A 27,759-nucleotide genomic window follows, 5' to 3' on the forward strand; every position below is an offset into this window, starting at 1 on the left:
AAACCTGATACCACAATCTGAGAGTATTACAGTCCTTTTCATGAGCCCAAGACATCATACTAACTGAAAACAGTGTCAAACCAAATCAATACTGGGGAGGCTACGAAATCCTATTTCTCGGCCCCTTTTAAGATTCTCCCCCTGAACTACTAAGTCACTTGCGGAACGAACAGCGTCTAGACCTACGCTTCTGTGTGAAGAACAGCCTTTTACGTTAAAACATGTTAAAACGTATCCTTACCAGATGAAGATTATATAATCAGGTGGTACGGTTTTACTAGAATAAAATTTCAAGGGGAAGTCTTCCTCCATCAGCCGGTGTACGTTGGTGGTGTAGGTATGTAAGACCTGTAAGTGACCGCGTCACAGCAGTCCATACTGATAACATGATTATGACTACATAACATGTAAAGTTCTGACACCCCTACAGGCTAAAATCGGCCTACCCATGACCTGTCAGTTCAGGGTAGGGCCTGTGGTCAAATCAGTAAGACCACTCGACAACTGCAATGGATGATACAGAAAGAGGTTCGGCGTTCATTACCAAGTCACCTGTGGACGGGAGTGTGTCTGTACGGTATGGAACCACAGACAATGGCAGAACAACCCTCGACCCCGAGGCAGGTTTTCGTCTGAGCGGCTCTCAGAACATTCAGTCCTCTGTGATCTCCATCCACAACTGTTTCTACTCTGTACCAGTAAAGACGAAAGCATGCTGCGGCAGGACAGAAATGAAGACTATTTTAAAAGGATTAAAGTAAGTTTGGTTAGGATATCAGTTGTCGACCTAGTTCTCTATTAACACAACCTTGTTCGTTTCTATATCTCGGCAAACGTTTCTAGTTTCTATATCTGTACTTATTGATTTTGTTTGTTTGTTTGCTTTTTAACACAGTGCTCAGCATTGATTGACCTGAGTTTAGTTTTACGCCGCACCCAGCAGTATTCAAGCTGAAGGCGGTCTGTAAATAATCGAGTCTGGATCATAGAATCAAGTGCATGGGCATCGATCTGACCAAGTCAGAGAGCCTGACCACCCGATCCCGTTAGTCACTTCTTAGGACAAACCTTACTGAAGATCAGTTAGATAGCCCGGAACTTCACAGGTACTGCACTCAGCTGTCTTCCAGCTTTATGACTGCGGTCTGTAAACATAATGAAGTCTGAACCATACAAGTCAGTGATTGACATTGTGAGCTTGATCTGGGGCTGAAAGGAAAAGCAATGAATTGGCAACTGATAAACTTATTATATTTAACAAGGTACATATTTGACGGTACAACATCAGTTCGGCTGTGTTGAAAATATTAATGCGCTTGAAAGCTAGTTTCATTCAATCATTCTGTGATTTCACACTTAACATAGTGGAGTATGATGGTTATGTCCTCTAAAGGCAGAATCTCCGACTCGCTTAAACTGATATGTGGTTTTACAGGTGTCTTTGTCCTAGTTATGTTGATTCTTCTAACTCTTGAAGTCAGTGCGCTATGGCACTAGCTATGCTTTTTTCTCAAATACAGCCATCAGCAGTTTAAGGACTATGAAGGAAGAAGAAATAAAGACTTTCTGCTTTTGCAATCAACATACGTTGATTATGTAGATTTGTGATCCTTAGTTGGTCGCCTGTCCTCAATATTTAAGCAGCACATGGCTTCCACTGACAAATCAGTTTTGATTATCTGAAACAAATACATTCGTAAATATCAGTTTGTTAATTACACTTTTAAAATTAGTCTATATTTTCTTCACTGCACACACACACACACACACACACACACACACACTACCGTATCTTCATGTCATAAAAGTGAAGTACTGTGGCTTCATGTCACAAAAACTGTATTGTAGCTTCATGTCATAAATATGTTAGTAAGTTAGTAAGCACATTAGATACACTCGGTATCAGAGGTCAGATATCTTGGATTCTTTTTAATTTACAATAGGATATGCATCTGTGTTTAATCTTTGATATTTTTATCGGGCCAGGGTGCAGTTTCGTTTTGTGTTATTAACGCTGATTAGCTGGTTATAAGAAACTTATGAGTGGGAGAGTTCTCTCTCTCTATCTCTCTCTCTCTCTCTCTCTCTCTCTCTGTCACACACACACACACATACACACACACAGACACACACACACACACACACACATACCAACTGATGAGCGCCTTTATGTCCCTGACGTCAATATGCCTCTTGTGCAAGTTTAATCAGTTAAACCACGTTCTGCAACTGTGATGGGAAATGCCCTCTACTGATATCTTTCTGTGGTGATGTAGAGTGGCCCAAGTGTTCGCCTAAGACCCTGTTCGATTCCCACATGTGAACAATGTGTGAGGTCCATTTCCGGTGTCCCTCGCCTTGATTTTGCTGGAATATTGCTAAAAGCAGCTAAAGACCATACTCATTCACTACTGTTTCAGTGGCATCTTCAAGCCAGGCATGAATGCTATCCTTGGACCAACTGGAAGTGGAAAGTCATCGTGAGTACTTCTGTCAGGTCTTGAGTAATGTTCAACAAAAAAGAACACCCTGTGAATAATTTAGAAACAGACCATAAAAGTCCTAAAACTGCATATTGTATGAGAATATTAAGGTTTTTATCTGTCACAAACATTAATGTGCAATATTCTCAATATCACAACGTTCATGATACTTTCGATTATCCATTATTTTACAACCCCTGATCATTTCAGAAAATTAGTGTTGAGGACGTGATAATATTTTCTTAGTGTCCACAATGTAACATCAGGGGCAAAGTGGTAACACATTCAATACTTCTGTGTGCTGCAGAGGCTGGAAACAGAGCCTTTCACAAAATAACTTTCACTTTCTCTCCATAAGTTTGTGAGGTATAGACTTCACCTCTTGATGAAACCACTGTGAAGGAGGCTGCTGGTAGAATTGTCTCACAAAAGCCCCACAGGCAAAAGTCCCGCAAGATCGAAGCCCCACAAACAAAAGCCAAACTGGAGAAGCCGAAAGTCAGTCAGAGAATTGTTATTTTTGCTATGGGACATTTGCCCATTAGGGATTTTATCCGAGGGGCTTTTGTGTATGGGGCTTCGGTCCTATGGGGCTTTTGTCAGTCCACTGCTGATAGCTATATACATGTCTGCGTTGAATCACCATTTTGTGTAATACATGATGGATGACAGTAATTTTGGAGTGCGTGTGCATGTAATGACAGAAATGTCGGATAAACACTTTGATATAAGGGAACGTGGTTGATGACATGTGTGCCATATTTAGACGTGTTTGTTTCAGACTGCTAGATGTGTTGGCCGGCAGAAAAGACCCAGTTGGCCTTAGAGGTAATTTGCTATTGGATGGTGCCCCACCCCCTGACAACTTCAAATGCATGGTGGGATATGTTGTGCAGGTAGGTACTCTTATGGGTGGGTACGTAATCAGAAACACTGGCATGTAGCACTTACCAGTATGTACACATGTATGTCTTTCACCAAGGTTTTAAACGGGATCAGCTATGATAGGACTCCAAGCTATCACTAAGATGCCTCTTTATCTGGGCAAATGAACTAAGATGTCTCTTTATCTGGGCAAATGAAACGGTTTGTGTAAAATGCGGGTACAAGGTTCATGGAAAACATTCCAGCGATGGCTTGTGACAGGTGAAAGTGTACGAGGGAATGACAAACAGTAGTGATCGAGTCTCACTACGGCAATGATATAAATTCAGCCGTTTATAATATAATTATCTACATAATAACTGTCAACCTCAAGCGAATTTGCTTGCTATGTACCAACCTCACGATCCCCATTTTGTTTGACATTCTATCTGATTCTAATATCTTCACTATTCATACATAATGCCAAGGTTTTAAGCTAAATACTGAATGGTCACACAACTGTCAGCTCCCAATGTGTTGTTAACAGTGCCAACTTGAATATCTGGACACAGTGTTTGTGAAAGATGGGGGTGTCTTTAAAATACAGCCCCTGTCTAAATCTAAATCAAGCAATCCAAATCTTTGGCTGTTGATTATGACGGGAATACATTCAACACCATCTTGAACATGTTTTATATGGTATTGTCATATCCAAGAAGTACTATATCACATATCATTTTCATTTTCTGCAAATATTTTACAAATATTATAACCCAATATGTTGTGATTACTCATATCAGGTGAACCACATTACAACCGCATGTGAAACGTTCGATGTGGCTTTGCTAATGATTCCTTCACAACAAATGGAAACTTTACAGACATTGGAAGACTGTATATAGTTAGACTCTCTACGTTTTCACATCCCCTCATACATTGAATACCACCCTTTCCAGTGGCGGATCTAGAGGTGTGTGTCCCAGCGCACACAGATACACAGATACACACGCACTCACGCACGCACACACCTGAGGAGCATTTCCCGCTAGCTTTTGGGCCTTTAACTCACCCACCTACCTACCTATATCACCTCCTTGTCTAACCCACCGTGACGGCTTATGAAACATGTCAATACAAGGGTCAGGGAATACCCTTCTACCTAACCCACCGTGACGGCTTATGAAGCAAGTCAGTACAAGGGCCAGGGAATACTTCCTTATCTAACCCACTGTGACGGCTTATGAAGCATGTCAGTACAAGGGTCAGGGAATACCCCTCTATCTAACCCACTGTGACGGCTTATGAAGCATGTCAGTACAAGAGTCAGGGAATACCCCTCTACCTAACCCACCGTGACGGCTTATGAAGCAAGTCAGTACAAGGGCCAGGGAATACTTCCTTATCTAACCCACTGTGACGGCTTATGAAGCATGTCAGTACAAGGGTCAGGGAATACCCCTCTATCTAACCCACTGTGACGGCTTATGAAGCATGTCAGTACAAGGGTCAGGGAATACCCCTCTATCTAACCCACTGTGACGGCTCATGAAGTATGTCAGTACAAAGGTCAGGGAATACCCCTCTATCTAACCCACTGTGACGGCTTGTGAAGCAAGTCAGTACAAGGGTCAGGGAATACCCCTCTATCTAACCCACTGTGACGGCTTGTGAAGCAAGTCAGTACAAGGGTCAGGGAATACTTCCTTATCTAACCCACTGTGACGGCTTATGAAACATGTCAGTACAAGGGTCAGGGAATACCCCTCTATCTAACCCACTGTGACGGCTTATGAAGCATATCAGTACAAGGGTCAGGGATTAGCCCCCTATGTAACACACTGTCACGGCTTATGAAGCATGTCAGTACAAGGGTCAGGGAATACCCCTCTATCTAACCCACTGTGACGGCTTGTGAAGCATATCAGTACAAGGGCCATGGAATACCCCTCTATCTAACCCACTGTGACGGCTTATGCAGCGTATCAGTACAAGGGTCATGGAATACCCTTCTACCTAACCCACTGTGACAGCTTATGAAGCATGTCAGTACAAGGGTCAGGGAATACCCCTATATCTAACCCACTGTGACGGCTTATGAAGCATGTCAGTACAAGGGCCATGGAATACCCCTCTATCTAACCCACTGTGACGGTTTATGAAGCATGTCAGTACAAGGGTCAGGGAATACCCCTCTATCCAACCCACTGTGACGGCTTATGAAGCATATCAGTACAAGGGTCATGGAATAGCCCCCTATGTAACACACTGTCACGGCTTGTGAAGCATGTCAGTACAAGGGTCAGGGAACACCCCTCTATCTAACCCACTGTGACGGCTTGTGAAGCATATCAGTACAAGGGTCAGGGAATAGCCCCCTATGTAACACACTGTCACGGCTTGTGAAGCATCTCAGTACAAAGGTCAGGGAATACCTCCCTGTCTAACCACTGTCACGGCTTGTGAAGCATGTCAGTACAAGGGTCATGGAATACCACCCTATCTAACCTACGAAGACATTTATTGAAGAATGCAGGTTCCCATAAAATGTTCAGTTTTAACAAACAAAATAATGACAATTTGTACATCCAGTATTTTGGCACTGGCAGTGTATTCTAGTGAGTGTAGGTCGCATTAATTTGTATCTAATTTAGCTAAATGGCAACAAGTCATTGAACCTTTTCACTTAGTACTTAACTAATTTTAGTTACCGGTACAAACATCCTTGTGTCTCCATTGGAGCTATGGTGATGCAGATTCTGGCCCTTTTCTTAGGTGTGAACAACGTCATCAATAAGACCTTTCAGCAAATCTCTTCTAAAAGTCAACTGTAAACAAGTATTGCTTTGTATGCAGATAGTGATGTTTTACTTAGCTTTACAATTCAAACTTAGGATGATGTCGTCATGGGAACGCTGACAGTGAGAGAGAATTTCCAGTTCTCAGCAGCTTTGCGGTTACCCTCGGATACTACAAAGATGGAGAGAGATGCCCGTGTGAATGCTGTGATAGACGAACTGGGGCTGACTCAATGTGCTGACACCAGGGTGAGATTTAAAAAAATTTTCTACCTGCCACCGGGGTTAGATTAACATCACTGTCTGTAGCTGACACCAAGGTGAGACTAACAGCATTGTTTGTAGCTGTCACCAAGGTGAGATTAACAGCATTGTTTGTAGCTGTCACCAAGGTGAGACTAACAGCATTGTTTGTAGCTGTCACCAAGGTGAGACTAACAGCATTGTTTGTAGCTGACACCAGGGTGAGATTAACATCATTGTTTGTAGCTGCTACCAGGGTGAGACTAACACCATTGTTTGTAGCTGACACCAGGATGAGAGTAACAGCATTGTTTGTAGCTGGTAGCTATCTAGGTTAGATTAACACCATTGTTTGTAGCTGGCGCCAGGGTGAGATTAACATCATTGGCTGAGCCATTGCCATAGCCATTGATATGGCCCCATGTGTGTTGTCGAATCTGTCCATTGAACACTTTCACATTCATTCCATGATATTGTGTAGTCGAATCTGGGCATTGGACACTTTCACATTTCATGACATAGTGTTTTGACTGCTACAAAGGTTGATTATGGGTTATACGAATATAACCCTTGAGAGTAATATGATTATTTGAATATTTATATGGGCTGATTATGAGTTTATCTGCGCATATGGCTGGCTGTTAATGTGATTAGTGATATTATTCATCTAGGTTGGTAATGAGTTTATTCGGGGTGTGTCTGGGGGTGAGAGAAAGCGAACAAACATCGGTATGGAGCTGATTATCTCCCCTCCCGTGCTGTTCCTGGACGAACCAACCACAGGCCTGGATGCCAGCACGGCAAATGCAGTCATGTACTTGCTTAGAAGGTGAGAAGGAACTGAGATGACACAGATTAGACACATACATGCACAATTTCCTATTTTTGTTATTGGATAAGATGAAAAAAATCCCAATATAGACCAACGACAAATGGCTACTTGTTTGATCAGACAGTATTGGTATAAAGTACCCTTTGTATGCTAGACCAACAGAAAGTATACATTAATAACACCAGTCCATATAAAATAGTCGTCTTTTCCTTAAACCAGAGGGGTTTGTTTACTTCAGACTGGCCCTGAAGGGTCGTACCATCGTGTTCTCGATCCACCAGCCTCGCTTCTCTATATACAAAGTGTTTGACAACCTGATGCTGCTGTCGGGGGGTGAGGTAGTCTACCATGGCGCTGCACCTGAGGCTCTCGAGTACTTCCAGTCAGTAGGTATGTCCCAGCTTCCTGTCACTCAGGATTCATATCGAACATTCTACTTACATGTCTGCTGAGCTCTTAGAAGCAGAGCATACTAACCAGTTCACGCATGTCAATTTCTGTATTATTTCCATGAGAAAATATTTTTCAATTTAGAAATGTCATGGAGTCAGAGAGCAGTTATAAATGAGATTTCTTTCATCCAGGTTATATCTGTGAGGAACACAACAACCCTCCGGACTTCTTCCTGGACGTCCTCAACGGCGACTACAATACCACTGATAACTTTGAGGCCCCAGACAAGAAAGAAAATGGTTTGTGGAATCTTGCAGTCTTAAGGAAAAAATAAAAAAGAGCAGATTGAAGACATTAAAACTCACATGAAACTCAATTGTTAAAGCATGACACTATCCCAGAAAATGGGATATGAACCCCAAACTGTTGGATCGACATAGCCAAGGGATGTCTCTCTCTACAACCACAGGGCCATTCTACTGCATAGCTTACATTATTGATGATTAGTGATGATGCTGAGTCTTTTTCTTGTGTTGCCAGGTAACTGTATCTGTTAACATCAGCTTACTTCAGCAGGGATTGGGAAAGAGAACGTTGACAATGGGCCATTTGTCATTCTGATGTGGAAAATGGCCCGAGGCCCTTGCCTTTCCCAATCCCAGCTTCAGTGATTGAGTTTGAATCCAAGGGAATCCAGCTGACACAAGCCTGCACGTTTTGGTAGTGTGTTTCAAAATGGGGTTCCAATGATTTGCTATTGCACAAAAAAATAATATAACCACTTCAGTTCAGACGTGACTGCTGTAATCCAGGGCTCCGGATAAGTCGAGGTATTTGTGTAAAATAGGAAAGACAAAACATAGAAAAAGTTTCGCGTTGATTACAATAAATGTGTGTAATTTTGAAACCATATAACAATGATTGTGACAGATTCTGTCAGCCAAATGATTAACGCTATCAGTGATCTGGCAGTAATATCAGAATTATATGAATATCCAGAATTAATGGATAATGAATATACTGATACTCAGTTGAAATTGGAAATGCTTATCAGATTGGGAACCATTGGTAAAACGTCTCTAACGGTGTGTGTTTATATAAAGCCCTGGTATTCCTTTGTCTTGTTGACATTATTAACTTGTTTTAATATTATGCAGAGTTCTTAGTAATGTGAGCTGAAATCGAATGTGGAGACATATCTTGCAATAATTTTAAGTACACACATATTCACAACCGTAACTGACACAGGGACTTCGTAATAGTATTTGTTTATGTTATTGTATTGTAACTGATATTACTTGTCAGTCCGTCCAACATACCTAGATGTCCACCATTGCACAATTATGAATATAGACCCAACCAGTTCTCGGTTCCTTTTGAGATACTACCTCACACGCACGAACGCACCCGCACATACACTGGGTTCCTTGCTACAGAGTTGTCTCCCCTTTTCCTTGTCATTTCACTATTTCTCTATTACAGTCCCATACTCTCGTTATTTTCACTTTCACCTGTAAGGTACTGACAGGGGCAAATGACTCTCTGCATTCTTAAATTTCATGTAAAATTACAATTTCTCCTTATCCTGACACATAACTTATTGCTTATCTCCTTTTCCCTGAGAAAAGGCTTGAGTGGAAACGTCTGTCCTAATATTCCCAAGAACAGCCAAAACTGTATTCACCCCTACAGAGCCCCATGTTTCCTCTCCCGCCACTACGTCCCGCTTGACCGCGGCCACATTGTCACTCTCTCCTCAGTCGCCCACGTTGACGGTAGAGCTGGCACTTCGGGTCCCATCTACAGCCTTAGTTTCTGTTAAGTTGGGCCCAAAGGTTGATGGTTTCTCATATCTTTTGGCAATCTTAACGATGAATTTGTAATCAATATATGGTGTTAGTTTCTGGCTTTTCTCACTTTGATTACAGGCATGCTGTGACATATGCGATCTTGTCAACAGATACCAGCTGTCTGCATCTGATGCACACCCTGTGTGCCCTTGCACTTTTACTCCGTGTACCACTATTTCACGATGTATAAATTGTACACAATTGTCAGAATCCTTATTCAATAAGTAGTTGTATATTTCCACGTTCATTGTGATGACTTCGATGACGATTATCACGCGTCTTCTCTTCCATCTTTGTACGTACATAAGACAAAAGATATTATTGATGATAATCCGACTTTCGCGAAGGCTACGAAGAAGCTGACAGAAGCTGATGACCTATCTGGTTCTCGAAGCAGAAGTCACTGTGAGATCAGCATCGCAGACATTTACTTTCGAGAACACACCCAGGTGCACACTACACAACAACATCTGCAAACTACAATGTCGGCGCTCGGGAACCCAGATTCCCTACCTTCCACCTATGTAGGAACTTGTCAGACGTCAGAGTTGGCAAACCCACCGGCTCTACATCACTCAGTATTCGTGAATTCTCCTCCTTTATTGATGATGCCTCGACAGGAATCGTTCGCGAACATACCAACTATATTCTCTACTGAGATGTTTCCATTAATCAACAGCATTTCACTCCGACTGAGCCAGACTTAACGTTAACGTCACTGGACAGATTATGTTGGCTATGCAACAGAAACATTCTACTCAAGATTTGGATCGACCTGTTCATCAGTCTATACCAATTCCAGCGGTACAATTCAAGAGGAGCCTCCAATATCCGAGGATATGCAGATATAGCGCCTCAGAAGAGAGAACAAGAATTTATTTCTGACCATATGGGTTCTACCTCGGCTGGAATCACCTTTTCTACTTCATCAAGGTCTCCTTGCATCTTGACAATGACCGGATATGTATACAAAACCATATGCTATTATGGCCATGAGCTATTCCCATCTTTTTTATGGAGCTATTTGGGAAGTTCTAAGGACGTCTCAAAGGATTCGAAAGATCAAATGCTCACAACATCAGCCCAAACAATGAATACCAACGCTGTAAGAGCAGGACATTCACTAATCCTCTTCGGCACACCATCTTTTCGACACTCAAACCGCACGGATTGGATGCTACATCTGCATCGAAGCATTTCATCTGTTTCAACTGCATTTCAAGGAGTAACGGATGTCCGCTCATAGATCGGTCTTGCAACTCGATTCAGTCGGCAAATAACGACGTACGTCTCATAGTATGGCCCCTAGATGTACTGGCCATTCCACGGGAATATCTGGACGTTTCCTTATTTCCATCACCAGCTCTACTAGCCAAAAGTACTAGACAAGATCCCTGAGACAAACGTCTTACGACTGCTTTTGGTCGTGCACTAGTGGACTTCGAGAACGTGGATCCCAGACCTGACAAAACTGTTGGATAAACCAACAATTCAACAATTGAACTCAGAAGTAAAACTCACCAAGGTTCCCGAATTTTCTATCCTCATTAAAACAAAGATTACAAGACATGTATTGTCAAAATTGGCTCAATAGTATTTCATCTTCATCCTTTTTATGTCATTATAATTCGATAAAATCAGCTATAGAGCAAGAAAAATATTTAACATTATTAGATAACAAGGATTTGATAAGAACCATGTGTAAATTTAGACTTTCCCTACACAATTTCAGTGTCAATTTTTCCAGAAGGCATGAACAAGACGGTATTGATCTAATTAAATGTGAAACTGTAAATTTGGTTTTATTGAAGATGAATTTCATGTATTATTAGTTTGCGATAAATATAAAGATGTGACAGAGAGATATCTTCCACGTATTAAACATGTCCATAGAAACAATATGTTAATGGTAAATTTACTAACATCTCAAAATCCTCTTGCTATACATTCAACTGCAACTTTGTTAAATCTAATTTGTGTTCAAGTGACATTATAAACACATTATATATCAACTGTAAATTGGGCCATAAGCCCGTATATTACCGAATAAAGTGTCTGTCTGTATGTCTGCCTGTCTGTCTGTTTGAATTCATCGCCTTATTACGGTCATTCAACAAATGAAGTTCAAGGCTCCGGCGTGTGTTCTCAACGTAGTTCTCCCACGACTATGAACCTCCGATGGAAGACAATTTTGATTTGCTAATGCAAAAACAATGCTAGTTTTACTCGCACCGGCTGCAGGTGCTAGGTTGTCAAGAATACATGCTCTAGACTTTGGCCGAGCTAGATTAGACGTCGGAGACCACCCAACAGTTCATTTCAGCCTACCCGTGAAGGTCCCGGGGTAGAATAGGCCTTCAGCAACCCATGCTTGCCATAAAAGGCGACTATGCTCGTCGTAACAAGCGACTAACGAGATCGGGTGGTCAGGCACGCTGACTTGGTTGCCACATGTCATCGGTTCCCAATTGCGCAGATCGATGCTCATGTTGTTGATCACTTGATTCTCTAGTCCAGACTCGATTATTTACAGACCGCCGCCATATGGCTGGAATATTGCTGTACAACTAAAACTCACTCACTCACTCACTCACTCACTCATTTCAGCCTGAGATTGGATTTTATAGTAAAAATCCAACTACCAGGTCAGCCGGACAGACAAGTAAACATTCCGGCATTATAGTCCGTATTAGGACCCAACGACACAAAAGACTTCGGAGATAAACATACTGTGCTGGAAAATCAGGGGTATATAACATGGCCCCTAGATTATAATTGCTGTAAATTGTGTATTTAACACCTCATGCTACGGTTTCGATTTTAAATCAAACTTAGAGCTATTATAATTTCGTTATATATCTCTGATTTTCCAACACAACACGTTATTCAGATTTTAAACAAGTACATAATGTGTTGGAAAATCAGGTATATAACGTGATTATATACCTCTGAATGACTTTGATTAACCAATCACAATCGAGTATTTACTGAAGTCGTAATAGAATTATCATTATGTCATTAAGATATATGTATATTTGAAAAGGACTGCTACAAGATGAAGGAATATTCAACGTCTATTCATCACGTTGTCGACTGAAACATCCACAGAAGTCTCCAGAACTGTCATCTCCTTATGGATAAGAGCTGTCATATTACCAGCATACAGAGCAGGATGATTAGATCCGCCCAGGGCTACCAATCCGCATTAAGTCCTACCATCCTTAGCCCTACCATCTATCATAGAAGGCTCTTTTTGGAGATTAGAGACTGTCGTTGTCAGCCATTATCTCTCGCCAGGGAAGATGTATCTGGTACCTACCTGTTCGGACTGCTCGTCGTGGCACAACAATTGACAGTTCCGACCAGACGATAGAGATAGAAAGGATTGAAACTCACCCTTAATGACGTAGACCCCAACGTAGGGGTTTTGTCCCATCAGCACCAAACGAGAGTGAGCGCATGGGCGATGCGATTCAGTTTTGAAAGTGGTCCATTTATTGGCATATGGGTCGTTTCAAGACAGCTAAAACCTACACTTCTCATTGTGTCTTTAATATCCACTAAATCGTTAGATATACTCCTTGTGAGAAGGTGGTCTCCCGCTCAACCTGTCGGAGAATTAGAAGACAATAGAAGAGTTCTCAGGAGGTATGTGATCAGACAGGGACTTGATCAGACAGGGACTTGATCAGACAGTCACAGGGAATCCAAATAGGTGACTGCATCACCACCTAAGCAATAAGTATGAGTCAGGCTAAGGAAAAATGTGATTTCTATGGTTAAATAGATATTTCATACTTATCCTGACTCATACACTGAAGACCCTCCCAACCTATAGTGGGTCTCCTGAGGGAGAGAGTGGCAATATGGCTGTAGTCATATGGGGCGCAGTGGCGGGAAGGAGGCAAAGGCCCAATACGGGTCTGTATAGTGTGGACTGTTTGGGGAAACGTTAGGACAGAGGTTTCCACTCAACCGCGGAGGAAAACGGAGATAAGCACTAAATATGGGACAGGATGAGTATAAAACACCAATTACATCAGAAAAATTGCATTTTTCAGAAAACAACAATCTTCAAGAAAGTCTTGTACAGAGTTTCAGACAGTCACAGTGGCATGACAAGTAAGCATACTGCACTAACAGAATAACGTTTGAACTATCTAAAAAATACATAGTCATATCAGAGATAATGAAGGTTATATTCAAAGGTTTAGTATTAACCAACGTCAGCGTGTGTAAAATACACACATGAAAAAAAGTATCACAAAACACATCTTTTTATACTATCAATATGTTACCAGAAACATAGCAAAGGAACTTATCCAAATCTCAGTTTAAAGGTCACATGCAACGTAAAACACAACTTTGCAGATTCTGGTACCTTTCGGTATGCACTTACCGAAACAAATCATAAAAAATGCCAGTTTAACCTATAAAGTTGAAAAAACGCGATGAAAGAAAAGCCCGCGAAATCGGAGTTCAAACGTTTCACTAAATTCCCCCCAGCACTGGGGGGGAACTGGTTTCAACAGCTGTGCTGCGATGCGTCCATAACGCATGCGCACTGAATAGGTTCGTGGAGCTTGAAACAGTATGCATGCCCAGCGTCTGTGGTCGTGAGCAGTAGTCTAATCTTGGTTGTGTACACAAACAAGTAAATAATCTACTCGTTACGTAAATTAACTTGTTGATTGTGGTAAGCAGACTCTGCCACAGAGAAAGCTCAGTGTCTGGTTTATTCACACCTATATGTCTGTCTGCCTGTCTGCTAAAGACAACATGCAATACACAGCTTCAATCATTGACCACGTGCAATTTGAACTTAGCACATATCAGACTATACGACATAAAGAAAATAAGTTGATTTATGACTCGTGCACCCGAGTCCCGTGTCTGCCACATTATGTAATTAGGCACGTGTGATACACATGACATGTTTTTGTGTCGGTGGGTTGCAAACAAACTACATTCATTTTTTTCGGATGACTGGATCTGACGGAAACTGGTGCAAACTCTTGTCACATTCAAGTCCTGCTTTGTACTTGGACAGATTCCAGCCACGCACTAGTTTACCATCTCTACTGACATGATATTTGATTGGATCGAGCGCAAATTCAGAGAACATGTATTTTCCAAACCCAACATCTCTATATACATTCTTCATGGATAACGACTTCTTTTCGTATGTATGATTTTGTTTGACAACAGTATATGAATCCATACTGAAACGACGCATCAAGTACACAAAAAGAAGTTGTTATCAATAGAGAATCTCACTTTCTTGTGACTCGCCATACTTCTAAAATGCCCATCAAACAGGTCATCTTTCTGTACACACAATGAACCCTCAGCATATCAGCAAATGGAACAGCCAATCGGAAGCCGTCGTTACACTTGAGTGCATATCCACCCGCTGTGACTGGGTTTGGTCTCCCGAGGGCTTCGTTTCGGGGGAAGTAAGCCCAAGTACGAAATATTGCACTTTTGAATCGCGATTGTACGCTTATAATTTTGTTTATTTGTTTTTTTAAAAGCAGCAATGTATATTATGTGTCATGAATAAGTGATAAATGTGTTTTAATTATGTTTGATTTTTTGGTTGCATGTGACCTTTAAGTTAATGTCTCTATAAATGTAGCCTCACGGAATGATTAATAGTAAATCAAAATACTAAAATAACGATTAAGGACTATTCCTAGAAGCAAACATGACAAACAATTAACCCATGGTTCTATCATTAAATTCTCATAGGCAGTCACATACATATGAAGAACTGAGCACACTTTTAGTGTCTTATGTAATCTCTGCTAACTTGAATAACATTCTTGATCCTCCTCCACCTCTATGAGATGTTGAGCTTTTCCGTTATATTTTTCACGGAGGACTTCTTACAAGATTTTGTATTAGGGGATATCTCTGCAACCCATAATATGCCAAACATGCTTTATAGGGTTGAGATCTGGACTAACACATGCCAGTGTAGAGTTGCTAACACCTCTTGGCGTAAGAAATTACCAATGCATGGAAACTGGCCATGTGTTGGGAGGACGGTGATCGTGGTACACCAAACCTGTCTCAAACATCTTTGTATGTGGCCATGTGTTGGGAGGACGGTGATCGTGGTACACCAAACCTGTCTCAAACATCTTTGTATGTGGCCATGTGTTGGGAGGACGGTGATCGTGGTACACCAAACCTGTCTCAAACATCTTTGTATGTGGCCATGTGTTGGGAGGACGGTGATCGTGGTACACCAAACCTGTCTCAAACATCTTTGTATGTGGTAAGGTGATGAATGAAACCCTTAGGTGTCTTCAAATGCTCAACGCCTTGCTGCGATGGAGCCACGAGACATATGTGTGAAAGTGAACGTAGACAGAACTAACAATGATGCAATCAATTATGTTGTGACGGTGTGCTCAGTTCCAGGTGTTGGCATCATTTACTTCATTGCTAAATAAAAAATCGGGTCTACTAGTTGCAAACTATGGATAAAATGAAACATTTGGCAAATTGTTTTGGAAGAGGGGACAAGTATTCTGTAGAAGCTGTATATTCCGAAAATATGGACGATATCGGACCTTTATTGAAACAGTGATCATTTGTACTCTTCACCGATTTCCCAACTTACAGTTTGGCACTTCTTCCAGCAGAATGTGAGTCAAACTACACCGCTTTGAAGATTCTTGGGGGTTTAAATTGTTTGCCTAATAGTATTTCAGTATTGCTGGTAGGTCCAAACCATTGGGTTTGCTTACTGCATTAGAGCTTTATTTGAAAGCGAATTATTACACTCAACATGAACTCATCTCTTTGACAGCCAACCTAAATTATTATGTTAACTTCGCATTAACACCACATTTGGATTCCACTAGAGACATGCATAAGGTATTGGGATTTGAGGCGTAAAAGCATGCAATGAGAGATCATGGTCTTCCATGATACACGTCCTGTGTTTAGCATCCATTCTTAACGCGACAGTAACCTGTGTCTATACTGTAGTTAATCAGACAATTAGACCGTTGTTTAATGACAAGACCTCCGATGTCAAGAGGGTTCCATTCATGTCAAGAAATGGAGTTCTTTGTTCACGCCCAGGAACAATGTTTAAACCAATCCATTGTGTGGCATTGATTCCTACTGAGGATGATCCATTACGTCTGAAACAGACACCTGTCTTGAGACTTCCGGTAGGTAGTCCAGACCAAGACAAAAACAATCATTAGTACAAAAAAAATAACAAAAATAACATCATTCGTTCCAATGATTGAGACTGTTAAAACTGCTAGGATTTAAAACTGAGAGGCCATATTCTTTTGTGGACATAAAATATTCTATGAGAGGTCGCAGAGATAACGGTTCCAGCACTGCCCTCAATAAAAGAAACTTAATGGCCCTTTTGCAACTCATGTCTGAATCAAGTGACACTCTGCACCTGCACCTGCACCTGCAAAGCTACAAAATAAAAGCAACCATTCCAGAATGAGATACTTTCCATCATTGCTGAATGCATTCGGCAAAACAACAAAGTTTATGTAAAGAAGGAGCAGTGTACTCTGTCGTAGCTGATGGAGAACCGGGCAAAATCAGGAAGTTTGTGCCTCCAGATGATGTTGAGAACAATCCAGAGATCATGGATATGTGTCTGGATTTCTTATCCTTTGGAAAGATCAACTGGCGAGGCAAAATCAACGGCACACAACAGTCGGCAACAGTCACGTGGACTCGATGTTACCAATAATAGAGGCCAATCCTACGATGGCGCTGCCGGTATGTCCTCATCAAAAGTTGGGGTACAAAGAATAATAAAAAGTATTCAGCCATTGGCCCTCTTTCTTCACTGTAGTAATGACCTGCTGCATTGCTTCCTCCTGTAAGCTTCCAGAGATCAGGAACATGATGGAGTCTTTTTATATTTCTTATTCTTCACCCAAGTGGCTAAAGTTCTTTGGACATATACTAACTGTGAAAGGTTCACAGAGTAGACGAGAAAGGTCGAAAGACATACATGTTTTGAAACATTTATTGAGCTGTACAAGTACGTTTGTATTGCCCTTGTAGCACTTCTAGATCCGATCACATATCCTGAGGATGACAACTGGTCCTGGGATGAAGACTGACGAATCACTGCTCAGGGGATGCTTCATACAATCACGTTCAGGCTTATTTAGTGACCTTTACTGCCAAATACAGGCCACTGAGAGAGAGATGCAGATATTTATTACACTTACTCTATACCCGGATTCTCCACCAGATTAACGGCGTGCTTACTACCCGTTAGTTGATCCCGGGGAATATTGGATGTCGAGGGAGTTAGCCTTCAAAACGAGAACAGCACATTCAGTTGAAGCAGAGATGGAACTGCCTTCTACCTGAACGTGCCTCGTTTTAAAGGATCCTGACTTTTGCCGACAAAGGTGTCTAACAACAATGGGGAACGATTGCTTTCTTTTGAAGATAACTAAGTGTTTACAATTTGGAGAGACTAATCAATGTTGCAAACTAGTTTGGGCACTCGTAGTCCGACCCTTACTTAACATTGCGTTTTATCCAGCGCGATTCTCGCTACACTTCGTTGCGGGACGATAGTTCTGAATTATTGTGGTCTGCCGCAAATTGTTTGAGCTTACATAATGTGATGGTTGACTTAGCTCCTCGACAAGAGCCGTTGTGAGACTGCCTGCGTGACAGGTTTCGAAAGTAGCGTCACTGGCCTCTGAAGTAATTTATTACGTAAGCTTTCCGGCTTCGGCTGATGCTGAGCGTATTTGCTGTTACAGGCCGGTGATTTTCTAGCTGTGTTTACAAAAGCGGCATTTTATAGTTAAAGATTGACGATTGAAATAATGTGAAAATTTTTGAAATATTTAACCAACATGGAGTACTTTTAACACGTTGACACAATCAAAGAAAAGATCAGCAATGTCAGAAAGAGTATTGATGACGCAAGAAATATAGCCGTGGAAATATCACTGTTCCACGTCTTGCTTGGCACCAAAGGCATCGTGGAAATGTCCATACAAAATGCCCTGAGATACTATTTATTGATTATCTCAAGTCGAACAGATTAGGGACCTGTTTATGAAGAGAAACCACAGATGGATTTTCTCTGTCTTCCTGTGAAGTACTCGTGACGAAACAATTCACAAACATTTCATATTCATAATATATGAATGAATATGAAATGTTTGTGGATTGTTTCATTCATACATTATGAATCGAGATTTAGTAATGTTTATTTGTTATGCTTTTACAAACTTGAATATAGTGTTTGAATATAATGTTTGTGAGGTTAGGTGTGCCACGAGTGTGAGCAGTCTGTGAGATATTAAATGTTTGTTTATATAAAGTAAAAAAGATGTTTGTTGAATGAAAGGCTTCCGGCCTATAAACATGAGGGTTACAGTGGTAAAGGAATATTTTGGATATTTACATATATATTTCAGGGCATACAATTCGTTTTATGAGAAAATCTCCTTTTGCTAATGCATGCCTTATATGCAAAGACATTTGAACAAGAATATGTTCATTACAACTTTGTAACAAATATATCTATGCATATAGAGGTTGTTTTGCAAGAAAATCGTCTGGTAGGTACTTCTGTCATAATTCATGGTGAAGAAAACACGCGTCAGGAAATCCCTCCCCCTCCGGTTTTATATTGTCTACCAAAACCGAGGAGAAGTGTTTTCTCTAAAATATACACCGTCAATGGCGGATAATTACAATGTAGATGTTCATTTAGTGAAGCTTTGTAACAATAACACAATAGCGCGTAAAATCAATTTAATGACAGGAACTATAAGTAGACAATTTAACCCCATCACCTTCGTTAGCCCAGTGGCCGTGCGGTAGAGCGTTTGCCTAAGAGTTTGAGAGCTGCAGATTCAATCCCACAAGGGACAACATCTGCACTTTGAGCTTAATCTAGAACGATATTATTCAAAAGATTTCAAACACTCATCTATCATTTGAATGTTGATGTTCACATAAAGATAGGAAAAGTGAAACCTGGGAATAGGTCTTTCTAGCGAAAAGTAAATCATGTCCCTCCAAAACAAAAAAACAAGAGATGACCGATTATTGGCGAGAAGCACTGGATTTCCATTCTTGATTAAACGTTTCACAAAATTCATTAATAAACCTGTTCACATCGCCATCTGCACAACCATATGAAACGCAAATCGTGAGAAAATAATAAATTTCTGACATCAGTTACCCAAGTATGTTTTCCAAGCTATCCAGATTTAAGAGCATATTGTAAGCTAATTTTGGCAGACGTTGTTTGTGCATATTTAGAATCTTAAACCAATATTTAAAACATGTTACTTGAGAATTCATATACAAAGGAAATCTGCCACATTCACCATATACAATGCAGTTATGTGTCTTTGGATTTGCAGTGAAGTTCTTTTTGTAGGCTAAAAGAAGAACTCTATCTATTCAATGGAAACGCTGAAAACCCCACATTTCAGATTCATGTTATAAAATGGGTCGAATCTGTCACATTGGGTGACCTGGTTCCAGTTTGTACAAAACTGATAAAACTTTATTAAAGCTAAGTTTTGTGTGCATTTATTCAAATTCATCTTGTTCACCCAAAGTAAAAAAACTGATCGGATACATTAATCAGCTGACCATCATACAAAAGTAGCAATGACAAAAGAAGCAGCTGAAGTCTCGTGCTACATCCAGCGCCACAGTACACAGTTCAGTCACCCTGCACCATTCACTCGCCCACTGATGATTGTAGAACGAAGAAACTTTGGTAACAAAGATGTTCAACAATCCAGCTTCTAGGTGCAAATAACGTTCACTAGGCCTAACTAATGCATCATTATTCCAGACTGATGAATGAGGTCACGGAGATCTATGACAAGTATGTGAAGGATGATGAGAACGGCACAATTGTTCGGATGCCACGAGTGCCCTATGCAACGTCTTTCTTCAGTCAGGTACAAATTACAAATCTCATTCCCTCTGCAAAAATCAACATATTTTAAGCTTTCTTTCCCTGCAGTTTTTATTTTCTAACCCTGCAGTTTTTATTTTTTGATTGACACGAGAAACAGGAATATTAAATGATGTTAATGTTTCAGCTGATGGTTGTCTCGGGAAGAACAATAAGAAATATCGTCCGAAATCCCCAGACATCCATACTGCAGGTGAAAGCCGAATTTTATATTTTGGTGTATTTTCTAGGTCTCCTGAATCTGTTCTCAGGTTTCTCCTGAGGTGCTCATCTCTATGATCCGTGCCAATTCCACCAAGCAATGTTAGTGCTGAGACCTCTATGAGACTATGTTAATGTAAGAGAGTTGCAATCATCTAAACGTGAAACACAGGGACAGTACATTTACTATGTTACTCGTTTATGTCCTTACAGTAACTCAAAGACAGGAACGTGATAAATAATTGTGTCTGATTAGATATTTCATTTGGGAACTTCACATATGTCAAGTTTTTACTGTTCAGGATTTGTTTCTGAAATAGTTAATGGTATTTGTCATTCCCGATTCACCTGTGTTTTCAGGTGGTCGTGATGATTATCTTTGCATTGATTGTTGGTGCTATTTACTTTGATGTGGATAACACTGCATCAGCAGGGATTCAGAACAGGTGAGTCAGGAGATCCCTCCCTTCTATGTATTGTCTCTCTGTATGGACTGAGAGATGGTGAGTCAGGAGACTTGCCTTTGTCGTTTCATCTGCCTTTAGATCCCTCCCTTCTATGTATTGTCCCTCTGTATGGACCGAGAGATGGTGAGTCAGGAGACGTGGCACTTTTGTTTCATCTGCCATTAGACCCCTCCCTTGTGTGTATTGTCTCTCTGTATGGACTGAGAAATGATATAGAAATGTCTCCATGGACCTGAGACATGATGTACGAATGTCTCCATTGACCTGAGAGATAATGTATGAATGTCTCATGGACCTGACAGATGATGTAGGAATGTCTCCATGGATCTGAGAAATGATGTACGAATGTCTCCACTGACCTGACAGATGAGTTACAATTATCCATGATACGACAACAGTGGTCGAAGTCAGGACGAAGACATAGTATCAAGTGTATTTCTGGTCATTCGGTGGTTAAAGCTCCTAAGGCATTTGGTCACTGGACTTAATATCCTTAGAATTTTGCGTGAACAATCACTTAGAAGTGTAAATTATGACGGCGTAGTTCATTATTTAAAGTATCCTAAGTGTATAAGTTTGGTTCACAGGTCTGCCATACAGATATGTTGATTGTTTCATTATTTTGTAATTACTGTTTACATGTAGCGGAGACAAAACTGTCATTTCGGTTTAACTTTGTTGTGAAGATCCGTTTTAGTCGTGGATATGTTTTTGGTTTGCTTCCAGAGTGGGGGCGTTCTTCTTCATCATCATGAACCAGATTTTTGGCAACTTGTCTGCAGTGGAGCTCTTCATCAAAGAGAGAGCTGTTTTCATGTAAGCTTGAAAGATATTTTGTCTCTTTGATGCTAAAGTCATTATAATTCTACTGGCTGTGTCATTTCTGGAGGATAGTTCTGATGACTGTCACTTACCATATATTTAGTGCATCCTATTATATTTACTGATGTTTCAAACACAAACAACAAACCCCTAGTTACGGTTAATTTACCTCTTGACGAAAGATACAAAGTTTGACAGTATGGCTCTGCCATTACAGGCACGAGAACGTGAGTGGCTTCTACCGTGTGTCGGCCTACTTCCTGGCTAAAGTCTTCTGTGATATTATTCCCATGAGACTGGTTCCAGTAACTTTTTTCACCGCCATTGTCTACTGGATGATAGGTGGGTGCATCTCAACCAGATCCTTGGTGTGTTTGTGCTGTGTTCATTCTAATGTTTGAAATAACCCTTATTGACAATGAGCTGCATTGGGTCTGTGATATTACTTAAAAACAAGAGTCCTTATGCAGCACTACTTCTCACTTCCTGGACACTCACTACAGAGGTGTTATGACAGGTCCTCTCCATACTTTGTCTCTACCTAAACACCCACTATACAGGTGTTACGACAGGTGCTCTCCATACTTTGTCTCTACCTAGACACCCATTACACAGGTGTTATGACAGGTCCTCTCCCTACCTTGTAACTACCTGGTCACCCATTCTACAGGTGTTATGACAGGTCCTCTCCCTACCTTGTCACTACCTGGATTCCCACTCTACAGATGTTATCTCCCTACGTTGCAGGTCTAAGAAGTGCAGCTGGCTATTTCTTCTACTTTATGTTGGACCTATTTTTAACAACACTAGCAGCCTCAGGATTAGCCTTTGTTGTCAGTGCAAGTGTCCGCATTTTCGCAGTCGCCAACCTCCTCCTCGCTCTGTGCTATGTATTTATGATGGTGAGTATCCATAGTTCCCAACACTACTCTCCTTACTATTGGCTGCTACACACATATTTTCCTGTAATGAGGAGGAAGGTACATGATTTTTAGCAACAGTTTACACAGTGACGGAAAATAAAGGTGGCAAGGAAGTATTCATTACACCTGTTCTGCATAAAGCGTTGTCTTTACCGTTTGCTGATGTTGTGTCAACCCTTCCAGGTACTTGCAACCAGTTGCAAATACAGATTAATGGCCTTGAAATATTTTTATCAGGCAAAATTCATGCAAGTCAATGTAAACAATACCAAAGTTAATGTTGTTAGACATCAAGGTCCTATTCTCTCTTATGAGAAATGGTCTTTTAATTAGGTAGTTGGGGTCGTGTTTTCGCCTAACGTGTTTGGTCTAAAGTTCAAACCTGTCTAGCAGTACAAGCCAGCAAGCTCTGCATTACAGTTTTTCAATGAGGATTTGGAAAAGTAAACTGCCTGTGATATGTTTCAGTTGTTCAGTGGACTGCTGGTGAACCTGAGCTCCATTGTTGATTGGTTGGTGTGGCTGAAGTGGCTCAGTATCTTCAGATACAGTCTTGATGTAAGTATGATAAATATATGTGGTATTCAGAGGCAGTGATAGTAACACTAGGTTTAATGTTGTCCAGGTTTTGTCACCTAGAGGGCAAGTCTTCACAGTAGAGCCGAGAGACCTCTGGCAACTGTTGTCACAATGGTTGTTGTGTTTGTGTGGCACTTGCCTAAGGGCCTTCCTTAAACAATGAACATGACTTGATGTCCATGCCAGTTTCCTTCCAATTCTCGCTGATGATCCCATTATCACAGCGGATACCCGTGTATAGAGGGACCACACATAATCAAGCTGAAGTCCAGCCATAGCGTTGATCTGAATGCATACATGGACCTCATGAATACAGGTCATCTTGACATTGATGTTCATCACTCCTGAAGTGAAACTGTTGCATACACGCAGTCCTGTCTGTGTGTTTCAACCTAACCACGATGTTCATCACTCCTGACGTGAAGCTGTTGCATATATTTAGTCCCGTGTCTGTGTTCCAACCTAACCATGATGTTCATCGCATCCTTGGCGAGACAGCAGAGTGGTGTTTAGTTCATTGTTTCATGTGACTGCTTGTCTCTCTGATGAATGATATCATGTGAGTGCGTATCCCCCTGCTAAATGAAGTACATGTGATTATCACATGTGGCTGCTTGTCTGTCTGATGAATGATGTTTAGTTTATCGTCACATTTTGTGTAACCGAGTCACTGTCGAATGTTCACTTTGTGTGTTCTTGAGTCCCTGTTGGATGATCACTCTGCGTGTACTTGAGTCCCTGTCGAATGATCACTCTGTGTGTTCTTGAGTCCCTGTTGGATGATCACTCTGTGTGTACTTGAGTCCCTGTCGAATGATCACTCTGTGTGTACTTGATTCACTGTCGAATGATCTCTTGGCGTGTGCTTGTTCCAGGCTCTCAGCATCAATGAGCTTTCTGGTGAGGTTTTCTGTGACACGGGGCCAAATGGTACTTGGTGAGTGCTTTACTTTACTTTACTTTACTTTACTCTACTTTACTGACTCTACTAAACTTTCAAAAATTAACTATACGCCACTTTCCCACTTTGGGACATGGAAATGACTGATATTGATATATAATGTGACAAAGATCAGCAGCTTGCAAGACCTTCTCCTTGACTGTACTAAACTTAAAAGAAATAACTATGAAAAGTGAAAAGTTTACATCACACTTTGAATAATCACAAATTATTGCATGATTAACTTGTGTATTAAGTTTCGTGAACCTAGTTTCGGAGATATGCTGTGGCCAGGTAACCATCACACAGTTTTGCACAAAGTCATGTTTCCATGGAAACAACAACAAAAACATTTTGAAAAAATTGAAATAGTGAAAAGGCACATCAATGATTAACATCTGTGTGAAGTTTGGTGAACCTAGCATGTAACCTTTAAGAGATGTGCTCCGGACAACGTTTCGGGACGGAAGGAAGGACGGACTGACAGACGGACAGAAGGAATGAACACTATATTGCAGAGGTATAATTATTAGTTTGGGTAGAACTAAGTCATTGTACTAACGCTGTCTCCCAGCTTAAGACGCCCCTCACAGTAAAAACAAGCCATCTCCCATCAAAAACATTTCTTATTCTGTGATGTATGAACATCCTGTTCACCTGATAGTATGTATGCTTGTCACATGTATGTCAATGGATGTGTATCTTCCCACAGCACATCAGGGGACGAGTATCTCAGTCAGCAAGGTATCGCCTACGAGACGATGTGGGACTTGTGGGTACCCCAGGTGGCACTGGCAGCTCTGTCCTTTGGCTTTCTTTTTCTGTCCTATATACAGCTGCGTCGACTCAAGAAGCTCAAATAATACATGTTCAGCCCGAACGACATATCTGTGTATGTAGACTTACAGTACAAACGAAAGCTACATTCATCATGTACTGGTGGGCCTAATCAGGGGACTATACTTTTGTATATATTTTTATGTATTGATGTGGGGATATGTGGTTTAGTATACAGCAGCATACAAGACTAAGCATGTTGTTTAAGACACGTATAACCTGGCAGACATAACTCCTCATCTTACTTTCCTCTGTGGAACTGAATAGTATACAGGGTGTATTACTGTAACGATGCATCGAACTATCGATGGATTGCGGTTGTTGAGTCTCCGATAGCAATTAACCGATGACAGAAACGAAAACTATCGATGCATCGATAGTATGTGTACTTATCGACAGTTCAGATAAATGCGCAGCGCAGAATACAGGAAGTACCAGGTTCTTTCAGTTTGATTTTGAGTTATCCATCTGTTAACCGTTAACTCTTTACTTGATCTGGGTTTCAAGTTTCTTGTCAGTTATTAAAAGAGACTGAAACTACTTCAACTTGTTTTCATTTCATATAAACTATATTTATAGTAGTGCAATAGTTGGTCACATCAGACGATCGCCATCGCAACAGTTGTTTCCACCTCAGTAGTCTATCCTGAGAACGACTGAATGTCCTTTGCTTTTGTCTTTGTGTATTCAAACCTTTGTCCCTACATGATTTGGTTCATTTTGTATGGTCTATTTGGTTGGATACGTGCCAGCGTAGTGTAGAAGCGTAATGTGATATTTAGGTATACCTGACATCTTGTTCTTCAGCAAATTATCTTTGATCCTAAGAAAAAAATCAGCTTTCAGGTATTTGTATTCACAGATTTTTGTGTGTGTAGTTTTAGCTCCCCCGTGTGACAGTCACTAAGCTTATCAAGACCTGTGTCAGAGCTGAAACACCTGGTGTAATGCATAAGACTGGAAACATCATAATCATGTATATGGTATATCATAGGCTTTGAATGGAGAGGTGTGGAAAATGGTGAAAAATGTTCTACAATAGTACATTCCTTTATGTTGAAATTTGGACACATGTGGAACAGTCAGTGGCATGTTTCTTAGATTTTACGACAGCATTATCGTATAGCATTCAAAACATGCTCAAGTGTAAATCCTCTCCTTTACACCCCTATGTTACAGCTCACTTGTGAATATGAATATGTTCACACTTATCTTAATTTGAAGCAAACGTCGTTACCTCTCAACTTAACTACCGAGTAAGTCTACATAAATATTCTCTCTTGCGCAATCCAGCTGCTGGTTACAAGCCTTGGGTAATAACTCCTACTGATTCAGGTTATCTGTGTCACACTTTCGCTATACAATGGAAATAATGCTTGTGTGGCACATATGTATATGACATTGTAAACACGTCCTTCCTTTTTGTTCTCCAGACAGGATGCAGCAGCTCGAACATTTAACTTTGTTATTGTTCTTGTCGATGTTACAACCTTTGTAAGTGTTTTGCATTCAACAAACAGAAATCACAAGTAAGGTTGTTCATGAATGGAGGCGGTTTTTCTGTACGTTACTAGAGTCACCTCCCCTATATATACATATCATGTGATTTTGTATTGTATTACTTTCATACACTTGTACTTCGTAAAAATGTAATATTTGCTAAATCGTGCACATGTATCTTCAATTTTGGAGGAAATAAAGACGATCTATCTATATCTACCGTTATTACCCCAGATAACCCAAGCTGCCTGTTAATGGCAAGAGTGCTATTGTCACTTGACTTATCCCACCAAGCACTCATTTTCTGCTTGGTGAACAGATGCCATTTTGAAAACACTCACGTGTCTAAGGTGAGACCACATGTGGCATATATGTTTTGTTGTAGGGCTGGAGTGAAGTCCTAGAAACTCTCAAGAGTAAAGCTGCCAAAGACGTCATTTGGTTCTAACACTGTTCATGTTCACACGATCCATTGCCGCTGAAATAAAAAAAAGATCATTTCAGCGTTCATGGTCATCCAAACGTATATCATTGTACCACAGGAATTTGGGCTGACAATACCACATGTTTGCTAGACAGCTGCAGATACATATTCATGTTACTGGCCAAGGATGGAACTGCAATTTAAGGGTGCCATGCTGATAATTTAGGTGTGCCTTTGTGAAAATACGTGTGCCCTACATTTTGGTGATCCAGCATCACCACATTTATGTCATTTCCCGCCATCGTTAATAAATCCGTAAACATCATCAAAGTCTTTGATCTAGCCGGTCTCACCGTTCCTGAAGCACGTCTTTTCCCTTCTGTCCAGCCATTTTCATCAGTGCCAGAGACCTTGATCAAGCAAATCATGATCCTTAATCTCCCGTCTCAGTGGTCTCCTTGTTAAATCTGACAGCTGACATTCCGGTGTACAAGGTGGATTGGTTGACGGGAAGGTACACCCCGTTAGCGTAGAGTTCGCAGGAAACAATATGGAAGACGAGTTTTGTGTACTCGCCCAGTCTATGCTGATATCAACGAAAGTATTTTAGAGATCACATAGTCAGATGTTGTTT

The 27,759-nt window shown here is 40.8% G+C and overlaps 1 protein-coding gene across 1 annotated transcript; it reads left to right on the forward strand.

Moving 5' to 3' along the window:
- The first annotated feature begins 377 nt into the window (after positions 1-377).
- On the forward strand, positions 378-26,916 carry LOC137284275 (broad substrate specificity ATP-binding cassette transporter ABCG2-like). Its single transcript, XM_067816025.1, has 17 exons — positions 378-757; positions 2,421-2,480; positions 3,265-3,379; positions 6,239-6,391; positions 7,057-7,214; positions 7,456-7,607; positions 7,802-7,909; positions 13,522-13,582; positions 20,307-20,415; positions 20,560-20,625; positions 20,994-21,079; positions 21,827-21,916; positions 22,140-22,264; positions 22,670-22,824; positions 23,314-23,403; positions 24,300-24,361; positions 25,077-26,916. Exons 1-17 carry the CDS (start codon positions 510-512, stop codon positions 25,225-25,227), a joined length of 1,989 nt encoding a protein of 662 aa, XP_067672126.1. The 5' UTR covers positions 378-509; the 3' UTR covers positions 25,228-26,916.
- The last annotated feature ends 843 nt before the right edge of the window (positions 26,917-27,759 follow it).

This window comes from Haliotis asinina, chromosome 5 (assembly GCF_037392515.1).
Source record: "Haliotis asinina isolate JCU_RB_2024 chromosome 5, JCU_Hal_asi_v2, whole genome shotgun sequence".
Taxonomy (NCBI): domain Eukaryota; kingdom Metazoa; phylum Mollusca; class Gastropoda; order Lepetellida; family Haliotidae; genus Haliotis; species Haliotis asinina.